The sequence below is a fragment of the Neopelma chrysocephalum genome, unplaced genomic scaffold, assembly GCF_003984885.1.
Source record: "Neopelma chrysocephalum unplaced genomic scaffold, ASM398488v2 Primary Assembly neopelma1_147, whole genome shotgun sequence".
NCBI lineage: Eukaryota > Metazoa > Chordata > Aves > Passeriformes > Pipridae > Neopelma > Neopelma chrysocephalum.
The window spans coordinates 12,908,781-12,922,917 of NW_020897809.1; the positions used below are offsets into that span (position 1 = coordinate 12,908,781).

The following is a 14,137-nucleotide window of genomic DNA, read 5'->3' on the forward strand; positions in this document are numbered from 1 at the left end:
AGATAAATTTCTGATGCTAATAGGACTCTACAGCAAGACATCAAGAGGCAAGAACTCCTCCAAATCAAGGAGAATGGGAGGGAAGCAGGGGGAAGTGAGTTGACTTAGGACTAGGAGATAGGAAAAGACAAAGCTTTCCTCAGCAGTTTAGCTGCACAATCAGCACTCTGCTTTGTGAGACTGTGAGATGCTGATGAGAATGACTCTTGTTTCTCTATGTCTGTATTTTTCATACCTTCATATTTACTGTAAAATTACTACAAGCAACATAAAATGATCATGTAAGCCACTTTTAAATTAATCCATTTTTAATCCATCTTTAAATCCCACTGCACAGAGTTCTCCCACAGAGCAGCAGTGGTGCACCAGTCAACAAAGAAGAGGATGATGTGTTTTTTTGGTGTATGGGAGACAGAAGTGAACTGTGGCCCCACAAACATCACTTACCAATACTTGACATTCAAGTACACCATTGACAGAATGGAAAAATCATAATTCATGTTTCATCTGGTTTGACTACTGAGCCTAACTTTGCTTATCTTGGGATTTGTGTGGCACTTGGAAAGCCCGACATGCCGTGTCTTCCTGGCACAGTTAACCTTCCCGAAAAGCAGGATCAGAATCCTTCCACCCTATAGCAAGGCCTGGATTCTACGAATAACATTCTACTGGAATCATAGGCAAAACTTAGAGCTGCCCTGTGATTCCACAGTATACATTGTCCCAGGCACCAAGCCAGCTTTTACTGAGAATCTGAAAGTGTACCTGCCTTTATTTTCTGCCATGTGTTTACTTCAGCTCTGTCTGAGCAAAAGACCAAGCCCAGGACACTCTCAGTGTTTGATTTCAGAAGGACTAATTTAGGATAGTTACATTTTGTGGGTAAACAGATGTCCTTGATTTGCCTCTATACCAAAGCACAAAAAGCCCGTTTACCTGTTAAAAAAGTTAAGTGTTGCAGTAAAGCTTTAGTAATTTGCACATAAATACAAACATTGCATAGACAAGACTTGCATAGCACCTAACGTGAAGAATAATCTGAGCCTTTGCACATTTCTACCAGGTTACTGCTAAACTGCATTTTAAACTTTAACTCTTGTTTGATTACAGGAGAGCAGACTTGACTGAAAACGTACAGTACATTATTTAATCTCTGATTCTAATCAAGAGGTTATGTAATCATTAGCACAGACCTATTTATCTCCCTCTCATTTCATCATTCAGTAATTTAAATGTTACTTTTGAATTTCAATTGGCTTATCAAGAGCTCAATGACATCATGAGATACTGTCTCCACTGAAAGTGATTTCTGCCTTTCTTCTTCCTTGAAGACTGTCATGTCCTGTTCACTCTATCAATCAGCCCTATGTTATCTTCCTTTCACAAAGCAGACAGCTGAAGTCATCAGATTTATGCAAAAAACAGTCAGTAGCTCTCATTAACCTCGAGAGAACTTTGCAATTGGATGCTCTTCTTGACACACACTCATACTGAAGCACAGTGTTCATCCTTGTGTGTTTTGTGCTGTTTTATTTTTATATTCATCAATTCTTTGTTTAATGCTTTATTTAAAGTATCCTATAACATCAATGACTCCTCCTCTGCTGGAGGTCAGTACATGCTGCCCCTCCACTCCAGGTACCTTGGTGTTACCTGGGCTTTTCATGAAATGAGGATCAGCTGATTCATGCACAATGACTGTACTATCACATCACTCACCTGAGACAGAAGGATCCCCCATCCCCACAGGCAAGTGGCAAACCAATTCTTAGTGGACACACTGATATAAGAGCAGTGGCAATCAGAAATATCCATTGTCTCAGTACAACCCTCTGCTGATGCTGTCACAAACCAGACATCTTTCCATTGCTTGTCCACTGACCACATTTATCATTACACATCTTGCAGTTTTCCCTTGATCAAGGAATGACCTCATTAATACTATTTATTACCAAACAGATCTCAGAATGAAAGCTCATGTCATAGCCCATTAAAAAAAAAAAATACAGTGAGCAAAAGCTGATAACTGTAAGAATAAATGCCATTGCTTTGCATTGCTTTTTGACCAACTCAGCCGACAGACTCTGGACCAAGAAACACTGGAAATAATTTTGGGAAGGAGCTTACCAGTCACTTGTCAGCTCTGACAGGTGTGTACCTTTGCTGTAGCTGCCAGCACAGTGCAATGATGGTATTTAAGTACTGCTCTGTGTTGTTTGCATAAATAGTAGCCCAGCCAACAAGTCCCAGGCAAGGCAATCTAAATATGACCTCTGGCTCTGTTCTGCAACCGAGTCCAACTTGCTCCCAAGACACAGAAACGTTCACCATGCACACGCATTTCAGCCCCCGTCTGGTAAATGAGAACGATCACACTTCTCTTGTAAAGCAGCTCATGTTGCTGAAAAACACCTTGTATTGCTTTGGTTTCAGCGAGTCTGGCTGCCAAAGGAGTTACTCCAGCATATATCATATTTAGACTGCCCAATCTGGGGGCAAAGACCCTTTTGGTTTCTTTGAGAGGCAATACAGAGAGAATGCTGAATCACCTGATAAACTGGTCATTCTGCAGCCATAGTTCTCTTTAATGTCATTTTGATGCAGTTCTTGCTTCAGCAGAAAGAAAAATGGAAACGATTCTGCAAAAACCCCTACTCAGGTCTTGGTTTTGATCCAGAATTCAGTTAATCCAAATCCCTTGATACTGGGGAAGGGTCAGGAAAATGCTTTGCATAGTCACTGCTGGATTAGATTTGTTCCCCCAGAAGAGGACACATTTTCAGAGTAAACTCTCATTTCTCTCTAGCTTGGCACAAACTACCATGTGATACAGTCTGATAAAAGGATGTTTCATTACATTAGCATAGCAGACTTATTTGTCAGTTGTAGACTAATTATCTTGGCTCCTTGTTTGGGGACTGTGGCATCCCTTGCAGTAAATTACATTTTGCTGAGGGCAGCAATTTTTTTTTTGTATTTCCAGTAATAATAATGTCTGGTGCAGGGAGAAATATAAAACATCTGTTACAGTATTCCCAACTGAAATGTCAAAATAGGGCTTTTCCCTATACAGTTCAAACAACCACAAAAATCCGAGCATAGTCCTGATAGTAGATTTTACTGTGTTCCCTCCTCATTTCTGAAACTTTGGAAGTAGAACAAAATCTGAAAAATTAACTCAATACAAGTAAATTATTAAACTCTATTATCAGCAGGCACTCCCAGAACCAGACAACTCATCTGGACATGCAGTCAAGCAAGTGACAGTCCCAAAAGACAACTTCCAGAGCAATTAGGCTTCTTTTTTAAGCAAGATGCACTTAAATACTCTGAAAACAAACTTATCAGTTACATTTTTTTTCCTTGGTAACCCAACAGTACCAACTCCAACAGGGTGCATGAAGAGAACAGAGGGGATCTCTTTCTACATTCAAACTCTTTTAGATGAGAAACTTCAGTTGATTGAGTTTGGAGGGGTTTTTTTTGTTTTGGTTTATTTTTTCCTATTGGAGGAATATCAACATCTGCTGAAAGGACTCAATAGACAGAAATCTTTAGCGTATCCACAGTTTGTGCCAGACATTCATGTTGCTGGAGTGAGTTATGCCAATTGATATAATTTTCACTTTTTTAAAATTATAGTTTGACTTGGTTTTAATATTTTCATTAAATTATATTTTCTAAAGACAATCTAAGTAATTAGAAAATGTCAGTGATGACATACACTTTTAAGATCTTCCTTCTTATCCCCTCTCAAGAGGGCACCTTCTCAACATGGCAAGCCAGAAGAAAACAGGCACCATTACTTTGGACAAGTTATTTATTGTGCCTCACTCAAAAATGAGGCAGGGAGAGTGTTTGCACAACTATTGCTTATTCATGAAGTGCAATAATCTGGTTCCATAACTTTCAGTCCCTCAATATACTTTTTAATATATCACCAGAGAGTGCAACACATCAGTGGGATGAGGGGAAATGTGACAGAAAGCCTTGATTCTGTGAAATTGTGTGGCATGTAGCATAGATAAAAGACATGTAAATACATATTTATAAGGAAAACAGCTATTTCCATGCACTTTTTTAAGAGGTTTTGTCTTTCATTGTGCTGGACATTGAAGTAGGAAAAGCTCTGGATCCATTCTGGTGCCTTACAAAGGTGATAGCTATGAGTGAGGGACTGTCACGCTGTTCCTCTCTCCCCTTTTGTGCTGTTAGTTGCTCAAAGATACTCACTCTCTAATCAAGTGGTCTAATGCCATCTTACAGTCCTTGAACCCCCTCATCTTTGTGTCCCATCCACAATGGGACAATCCAGGGACAGCATGAAGCAGGAAGGACAGCATGCTCCTTGTCAACTTTATTTCCTGCTAAATAGAAGGAAATCTCCCAAGGGAAAAGGGAGCTATAGAAGAAGGGATATAAGAGAGCACAAGAAGTACTCTAAGCATTTTCACCCAACCTGAAAATGAGATGCACACGAAAGACTACCTTGATGCATTCAGATTTTGGTTTACAATCACTCACTTTGCTATCAGGCAAGAACATCCAACATGATGCAACACCCTGCAAACAGCTGCTAACACAATCCTCATCTGCTACACAGAAATCCTGCCATTCCACACCAGCTAATTTGCAACAATTTGTCTCTGTGCCAAAAAAAAAAAAGACAGTAAAAGAATTCTGCTTAATCCAAAATATTCACTGCTTCTTAAGATGCTACTTTGAGGAAACACAGATATAAACCAGAACTGATATCAGGAAGATGCAAGCAGTAAATAACACTAAGAGAAACCCTGCCTCAGACTTATGTGTTCATTATGTCTTAAAGCAACAACACAAATCAAAAGACTACTGATCACTACTGGACTGCAAGGCATATGGATGATGTCCATCAGGGGGGAAAAAAGTGGAAATAAAGAAAGGAAATAATTAAATAAAGGCTGGTCACACACTAAGCAATAGAACTGTTGATCCTAGAATTCTCCACTCATAACTTCTGTCATTTCTGGAGGTATTGTTAGAGATTGCCACGCTGGAAGATAATGAATGTCAGGTGCAGCTTCCATCTCCAGTCTGATGAGGAGAGATTACCTTGCTGAACCCTACAAGACATCTTTAATCTCCTGATTTAGAATCCATTGTCCACTATCAGTTGTCACTCTCCTGAAGGAATGCAAGAATGCTGCCAAGCACTGAAAAACAGGCAGCAAAGGGCTACAGGCAGCAATCCAGAGGTGCTCCGCCAACAAAACACTTAAATGTTAGTAAAAAATAAAAAAATTCCATCTCCAGGTTCTTCCATTATTAATTAAACATTTTCTGTTTTCCAAGAAGAAAAGCTTGATCCAACATGTCCTTGAAACCAGATAGATCAACACCATAAAGTTCAAGTCAAAGGGCAGCTTCTCTGGCAGGGGAAAACACTGTGCTTGGCATGAGAGCAGAGCCAAGCACTTCTTCATGGGGTCTGAGTGGACTGGGCACAGGTGGGGCATGTTGGATGCTGCAGCCAAGGATGGCAGCTAATTTCCTGCCCTTAAATACAGGGTGAATGTTTTGTACCCACTTACAGCCAGGCAAAGGAAAACCAACACAGAGGGTCAGCATGTCCTAGTCTGCCTCTGAGCCACGCTTCCCCTGGCAGCACAGACACCACCAGACACCGAGCTGAAGTCACCAAGTCAACAGAAACTGCTACTCATTTCCATGGGCTTTTATTCAAGCCTGTGCAGCCACTCATTTGGGATGAAAGACCTTACAATTCCACTGAAATGGGACTGTAGGTTTGGGACAGGCTCTGTGCTGCCATCACAATTGATGTAATTGTAAGGCTGAGGCAGTGCAGCCCAGGCACTGAGCACAGACGAGCCGATCAATAGCAGAACAGGCCCTAAAGCACTTTCCATCCCTCAAAATGGCAGTGATTTGCAAAGCACTGAATGATGAATTCTGTAAGAATAACTGGCTTAAGCGTTAATAAAGTCATAACTATGAAGTCTAACTTTTCTGCTGGGACCAAAAACCATATGACATATCCGGAGTAGGCTGGAAACTAAATCACAGAAGAATCACAACCTCCTGCTTCAGTGGGGTCAGGACTTCATCTTAGGCAGGTCTTTTAATCATTTCAGAGCAAAGAATTCAATGCAAGTCCTTTATATTTCAATCTATTGCCTTCATCACTCAAGTATCCATCCTCCCAAGGACTCTGCGTGTTGACCTCCATGTAAACCCAGAACAAAGCATGTTCTACTTTTTGTTGCATCACTTCACCCAAATGAACACTGAGGACAAGATATTTTCCATTCTATTTGTGGATTTACACCTGTCTGATCATTTCTTTCTCCACATATTAACACAAGGCTAAACATTTTCAATGCAAAATTTTTTTCTATTATCAATTCTAACTTTGGGAGAGGCACATTTAGAAGAAAAGAGTAAAGAAAGCTTTCCTGGTTATAATTTTGGTCAATGGAATATAAAGATTATCATTTACTGCAGATGGCAACTATATAAAAAATGATGCTGCCAATGTAAAATAAATAAAATAAAGGCTGTATTTTCACATTCTTTCCCCCAGTAGCTTTAAAATAAGGTCACTTTGATACTGCAGGAAAGAGCTTGGTTTCAGCCTCCTGCTCTACAGGTTGATACACTGGGCTTGAGTATTTGCATTAAATGAGGCTCCATCTTATTTTAGTTACAGAACTTGTCCCCCCCACTTTTGAAACAGTTAAATCTGATACACAAAACCTGCTCATTCACCAGTTTGCCTGTAATCTTCCTCCACCCCATCTCCGTGGAATATACACATCTTTTCATATACAATCACATTCCTCTCACAGTGTACATTTATAAAAAATGACACCAGAAGCTACATTTTACCCTATAAAAGATTAAATCAACACTGACTCGGTATCATATATATTAAGAGTTCCAATTGTTATTTAAGAAAAATAAAAAAAGAAAATAATAATTGCTTACGTGGGTTTTTTTCTCCTCAAAAACAAATACACCAGCAAACTTCACAGAGAGAATTCTGCTCCTTTTGACTTAAAGGGAACCTATTTCTCAACTGAATTGCTTTCCCTACCTTATTACTTGAAGAGATTACAGTCAGGGCTGTATATTGTAGCAGCTCTATATTTAGAAGCTGGATAATAAACCACATAAATAGCACACTGAATAAAACATTAAGACATAAAAGGAGTTAAATAGAACAAAGGGCTAAAGCTTATTGTGCAGTAACCATGTCTGACCCGTTGAAATACAAAGGACTCATAATTTTAGTTAGCAAAATGCAGAGTTGGGGTTTAAATCAGTGCAGTGGCTTCGTGCTGGAGCCCCTTCCACGGCCTTGCAGGGCCCTCTGGTGGAACTGGGAATCCAGCCCGTGGCTGCCAAACAACGCTGCTAGGAAGAATGACGTTCCAAAGCAGAAATAAGGGGAGAACAAGAAGACTGAGTTTTCTGGTTTCCCTGTTTCCTTGAAAGCAGCAATATTTCTAACACTAAACTTCGTTTTTCAGACACACAGCTTTCCCTTAAGCAGATTAAATCCTGGAGCTTGTGTAAATAAGGAATTTTTCCTCTGACTCCAGTGGGGACAGAATCTGTCCCTAAAATTCTGAAAGTAGAGAAAAAAGCCCTTAAAGCTGTGAAAAACTGCAATCAATGGGGAACAATCCAGTCTGCTACAGGACCACCTGAAACCAAAGGCACGATCAAGAGGTCTGAATTCCAGCTGATGATGACAGTTCACACTCAGAGTTAAAAAAATAAGCAGGTTTGGAGGGTGCTGCAGATCAAACCAGTGTCTGATACACTCCTCAGCATGAGCTGCTATTTTGTGCATAAAGGCACAACCTTCTGCTGGATGTTCCCACAATCACACACGCCCAGCTGCCACTCAGCCCCTGAGCCCAGTCCAACAGCACCACTGAACTCTTTATTCATCCTTCAGGGGAACTGTGGTGTTCATTTCTTCATCACCTGATGCTTGATTGACTGATAACACACCCCACACCGACAACTCATCAAGCTTTTACCTATCCTGGGCTGCTATTCCTCCCTCATTCCCTACCAGAGGGCCACGAGGTGTGTACGTCCCCAGGGTGTTAGAAGGGTCATGTATATTTGCTTGCCACTGCCATTTTTAGATTTCTCCCTTTTAACCTCTGATAACCCCATAAATAAAACTGTCTGCGATGCAACAGGGGGAAAACTCCAGGAAACAAAGTTGCTACGTATTCTTCCAGATGGCTAAAAGACCAAGCTGTCCCAGTGCACCCACACACCGTGATTTATCCCTGTGATCTGCATCATCCTGCAGCTGCAGTGAGCAAGCAAACCATTCAGGCTATCACTGAACTCTTCACTTGAAATCACAAAGAAAAGGGAAATGTGAACCAATTTGGCTCTGCTTTAAGCTACAGATGTTCATTAAATATATGGATTCCAGGCATATTAATAATAATAATAATAATGGACTTCTCAAAAATCTAGACCTTTCAACAAGCAGCAGGCAGCTGGAAGCACTTCAGGTGAGCATCATCACATAAAAGAAGCAGTCTCAAAAAAGCCAAGCTGCACTGGCAATTCATGGCAGAAACTGCTCAGCTGGATGTACCAACTGATGTTCTGCAAGTCCAGCCTCCACGTGAGCTGACCTGACAAAGTGTCTTTTCAATGCTTCTTCATTTGTGGATTTTGACTTACAGCAGTGAGGTGGAAACAAATGTTTTCTGCTACTAAATGTATGTTGCTTCATCCAGCACAGCATAGAATTGATCATTATATTGGTATTGGGTAGTCCAGGAGCCTGAAATACTGCCCAAAAGCTATAGTAAGGTTGGTGCTTATGCTTCCCTTGGCTATTGTTAGTGCAAAAGAAAAAACTCTTCAGAAAAGCAATTCAGAGCAACAAAGTCAGATGAACATTCTGACTTGTCTTCTCCACACAGATGTACAAGGAAGGTGCTGGAATAATCTGCATAAACAGCATCTTCAACAGTCCAATGGTAATAAGAAGGAACATTTCTTCCCTACCTTTTGCCTGGTTAACTCTGCCAGTCAAAGCAATTACAGTGTTCCAATTAAAAATAGGCTGCATCCTCCAAGTTGGGCTTGAGATCCAAACTTCTGCAAAGCAATGGCAGGATTGCCTGGCAGGATTGAACAGTCCCTTTCTCCCCTACCAGCCATTTGATTGTGGTGAATATTTCACAGAACAAAAGAAAGAACCAGGTCTGCCTTACACTTTATTACAGTGAAGAGGCCCCCTTTGTCAAAGGGATTGCTCAGTGGTGTTCTCTCCCACTTCTCAGAAAGAAGATGGTTATTGGGTCCTTAAGATCTAGCCTCTGTTCCTGCCTGAATATTGCAGAGACAGCTGTTGAATGTTATTCTTTCAGGCACCATCTAACACGACCCAAGTCAATAATTGTCTTTTATCGGATTAGGCTCCTTAAAAATGGTAGTATTTTGAAAAGAAAAAGTCAATCCCCATTTTCATCTTAAATTCTATTGTCTGCTCTTAGTTAATAGAGTTTCTTGGCCGTAACGAGTACACATTTGATTCAAAGGCACTGATGGTGTCAAGCACATCACTTGAGACACACTGATTGCCAGGAGCAGGCACAACATGTTCTTAAAAACCAGCTCCCCCTAAAGTATCCCAGGCTCAGCACCTCCTGCCTCATCAGCAGCATCCCACCTCAGCATGTACCTGTCAGGTTACAGCTGCTTGATCTTAGGGACACCAGACAAAACATCTGTCAAACACAAAGCTTGAATTCATCCCTCTTATGTGCTTCAGGACCTTTTGCTTTGAAAAGTGTTAATGCTGCCTGTTGACTGCAAAAATTCTGTCTCAATTGCCATCCAAGAACATGCTAATTTTATTAAACAAATGAGGCTAATCATTTGCTTTCCACAAAACAGGCTGTGCTAAAAGCTCTGAATTATTTGTTTTCCTGATGAACAAGGACACGTCTTGCTCACACAACAGATTCCAGCACAGATTTGATCGTATGTTAGGTGGTCTATTTAGGTGTTGTGTCAAACAGCAAAGATAAGGTGAGGCTGGGAAACACTGGCCCCTTGAGGAGAGCTCCTCAAGCCCTCTAAATGTTCTATGGTACCACGTGTCAGACATAGAGAGTTGGAGAATCAAAAATAGAATTACTTTCATCTACCACATGGAACCCTAAAGTGGGATGGGATGAGGGAAACTCACATCTGGGGAAGAACAAGACACCATAGTCTAAAAAGGTGCATGAAGGTTCCAGCTTCAAGGGTGCCCATTTGAAAAATAACTCCACAATCGGACCAAACTAGTCATGAAGAGCAGACCCTTTCTTTAGCCTCCCAGAGAAATCACAGTGCACAAATCTGCTTAACAGTCGAGCAGCCTGACTGTGTTTTATGGAACCTCTTTGATACGGTGGAAAGAATTCCTGGTGTCAACTATAGGTAGGCAGTCAAGCATTCTGAAACATTATGTAAAAAATATTGTCATAATTTACATAATACATAATAAGTGTTCATCATATGAGCCCACAACACAAAATCACTACCACCCTATTACAGGTATTTCCTTTAGTTACAAATGCAAAGTGCATCTTGAAAAGACAAAAATATCATTCCCTCTGACAAGACTCTTGCCTAAATGACAAAAGCTGCAGAAGGCTGTTCTCCAGGTTTTTCTGTGTAGTCAGCTCTGAAATGCTTCGCTAAGCAGCAGTTGTTTACAGGAAAGGTCAAGAGGGCCTAATTAACTTGTCACTGTGCATAAACCCCCTTCCTCATTGAAGTGATTGAACTAGTTTCCATAAAAGATCCCTGCAAAGCAGAATTACGGATCCTCCTCCAATGCTGCGTTCACTGGAATCACTCTTTGGGCTTTTGCTACAACATTCCAGTTATTCTCCACAGTCTGTGATTGCATTTTATGGCAAACACATATGAGTGCTGCACAGCACCTGGGAACACAGAGCTGGTGATGGGGTAAGGCAAGGAGGTGGTTTTGGTAGCTCTCAGAGACACCCACTGCTGATGTGCTGTGAGCACATAGATACAGACACAGCATCTCTGTGCAGGACAGTCAGTCCTGCTTGCCAGGACTGAAGACATTTTGGAGAGCACGTGAGGAGCCTTCAGCTCCCACCTAGATGACCACTCAAAGCAGCCAGGAAAGAGATCAATAGTTTGTCTCATCTGGAGGATGGAGCCTTAAGAAATGCATCCCCACTTCCTAGTGCTGAGCTGGAGTGGATGCTAACATTAGACCTGGAACCACAAGAGTCTGGCTCAGAGCTAAGAACATTACATATGGACTCTAGGACTAATTTAAGAATAAGACTATATCACAAACAGCAAGACTTGCTGAAGTCCCCAAGCCACCATGAAGGTGACTGTGGTGCTGAGAATTCAGGCATCATCATGGTGTTGCAGCCAGGCTTTTGGCCTCTCCTGAGAAGTGGTGCTCAAAGAGGTATTTTGTTAATTTATCTCTCTCCTGGGATCAAAGGTGACACAATCTTAGCACAGCTATCCCATTTTATTTAGGACTTGCACAGATACCTTTCTTTCTGCTTTCAAGCTGATGTGTCTGCATGATCCTAACAGAGATGTTCCTCCAGAGATCCAGTCTGATATCTCTCCATCAAGCCAACCCAGCTTATTCTGAGCCATTTCAGTCACTTATAATGTGATAATACATTGTGCCTCATAGATAATTCCCTACTATAATAGTACATCCCCTTAAATGCAAGATCTTTCTGGTTGCCTCACTATGCAAGTTAGGAAAAGAAGGAGCACAAGCTGGTCTAAAGCACTGTTCAGAATTTGTGTTACTCAGTGAAAGAACTGACTAAGATAAGTCTGAAGGCTTTGATCTATTGCCCACCAAAGCCAATGACACCGTTGTAAAGTCAGTTGATAACGACAGGATTAAGAGGGAGAAGATAAAGATACATTTCAAAATGTCTTCAGATACGGATAAAGCAAAATGACACAAACAAATCCCAATACAGATAAAGCAAAATGACACAAACAAATCCCAAAGTCCTAGCAGTCATAAAGTCACTCAAAAAAAACTGTCTGGTGAGCTTCAGCACATAAAATTACTAGAGAAAAACCATGAAAATTTACAATAACTCATTTTTTTCTTGGTGTTATATTTTTAACCTCTTGCACTGATTACAACATGCTGTCAACAGCCTCATCAATTATCCATTGCTAAAAAGTGGGCTCTAACATGCTGCAAGTGGTATTAATTGGTCTCAGTAGCACATAATGAGTTTAAAAGCTCCTACCTGTGTGCCCCCGGGGATGGTGGCTAGAGGCGGACAACAATTTACAGCAGACCATTAACACATAGACCAGAAAGAGCCACTCAGAGAGAAGCATTGATTTGGCACAGAATCTCATCCTGGAGGCAGAAAAGGAAGCAGTTGAGTGAAAGAACAATGTAGGTAGGGAATAACATAAAAACGATGTGGGGAAGGAAAGCTGAGATGATGCTGAAGAATAACCAATATGGCTTATTACAAGACAACAGTGACAAAATCATATTCACGATTTAGTTGGCATCAGTTATTTGTTAATGTTTCATAATTGGAAGCAAAACAACGTCTATCACACATTACATTACCCACAAACACATATCTATAATAACACATTATGAGCGCAATACATTTCTATGAATCTGAGACAGAGGGTGGGTCGTTTTTTACCAAGATCCATCCACACTCAAATGTAAATATACATATTTATAAGCTGCGCTACTATTTTTAAACTGCACTTGCCCCAATCATAGTAAAAAAATGTCATTTTTACTTAATGCTTCTCAGGACACATTTGCTAAAGGTACCAGCTCCCATGTAGCCGTGGGCAGGAACTGGCTGGGCCTCCCAGTCACACACCACCTGTGAGCCTTCCTTTCCAGTAGGTTTGCTGAGGGTTAAACACTCATGAAACCAGCACCTCAGTCAAATATGTAAGGACTCACTTCTCTGCCAGGGTGCTAAAAACTGCATTTCAGAAAACACTTGTTCTAAAGAAAGTACATGTTGTTAATCTTAGTGTTAGACCTAAGATCACAAATCCTCAGTAATTTTTCGGCAAATATCTACAATTAAATCCCTCAATAGCTTATGTTATGCCATTCATCATATAGAAAGGGAATCTAATCATCTTCTTAAACTCAGTTACCATGATTTATAACTTGTGTGATACATAAACAGGCATTATGTAGTTGAACCCTTAGATACCACGTTTCACACTTTCAGCAAATTCTGTAAGCAGGAATACATCAAATTAATTAAAGGCAATTTATAGATTTGCATAAATTGAACTAAATACTGCTTTCATAGCAGTGATGTTAGTCTGCAGTGAATCAACATACTGGGATTTGGACAAGCCTATCACAAGCATATTTATTTGCACCAAAAAGTCCTTTGGGAACTTCTTCTCCCTGGGGATTCCAGTTCTGATTCTTCCAAGTATGTTCCAAATAATTTGTTTATCTGTTTATCTTTAAAAATGTCTGAGACTATTCAGTTAACCCAATATTCAAGTGTTGAATATAGGGATAGTAAAAAAAAAAAAAAAGGGAAAAAAAGAAACAATTCATGCCTTAGACAGCTCTACTGTCACAGCCAGGTGAAGCACTTGGATGTTGTTTAAGTTTGATAAACACCTAAAAACAAAACCAAAGCAGAGGCCATGTTTCCTCATTTAGTAGTGCTTGCATAAGTTTCACTTTCACACTTTGTAAAACAATATTGTTCTCTTGTTGTGAATCTTAATAAAGCCCAAACAAATCACAAAAGCACTTACTAATATCAAAAATTAAGAGACAAAAAGTCTGCTGCATGTAAACATATCTTAGCAACAAATACTGTTTTACACTTGAGAAAGAAATACATTGGTGCAAATCCCAGCATCTTCAGCTGTCCTTGCAGACTTTACTCCAGCCTACAAGCTTTTCTTAAAAATTACACAGCATTAATAAAGAGCTCACCATGTCTACAAATCTCAGAAAGCAAAGATTACATGTAAAGAATCCACATTTTAGGGACTGATTTGACAATGTGGTACCTTTTTTGGCTTTAAGAAGGTGCTCTATCTCAAG

The 14,137-nt window shown here is 40.3% G+C and overlaps 1 protein-coding gene across 7 annotated transcripts in view; it reads right to left on the bottom strand.

Annotated features, from left to right (window-relative positions):
* FAM19A4 (family with sequence similarity 19 member A4, C-C motif chemokine like) overlaps window positions 1-14,137 on the bottom strand; it is an 80,264-nt gene that overhangs the window by 31,978 nt on the left and 34,149 nt on the right. For all 7 annotated transcript variants that reach the window (XM_027700969.1, XM_027700968.1, XM_027700974.1 and 4 more), the window contains one exon: window positions 12,318-12,433. In XM_027700969.1, the coding sequence (XP_027556770.1) occupies window positions 12,318-12,433 (116 nt within the window). The remainder of the gene's footprint in view (window positions 1-12,317; window positions 12,434-14,137) is intronic.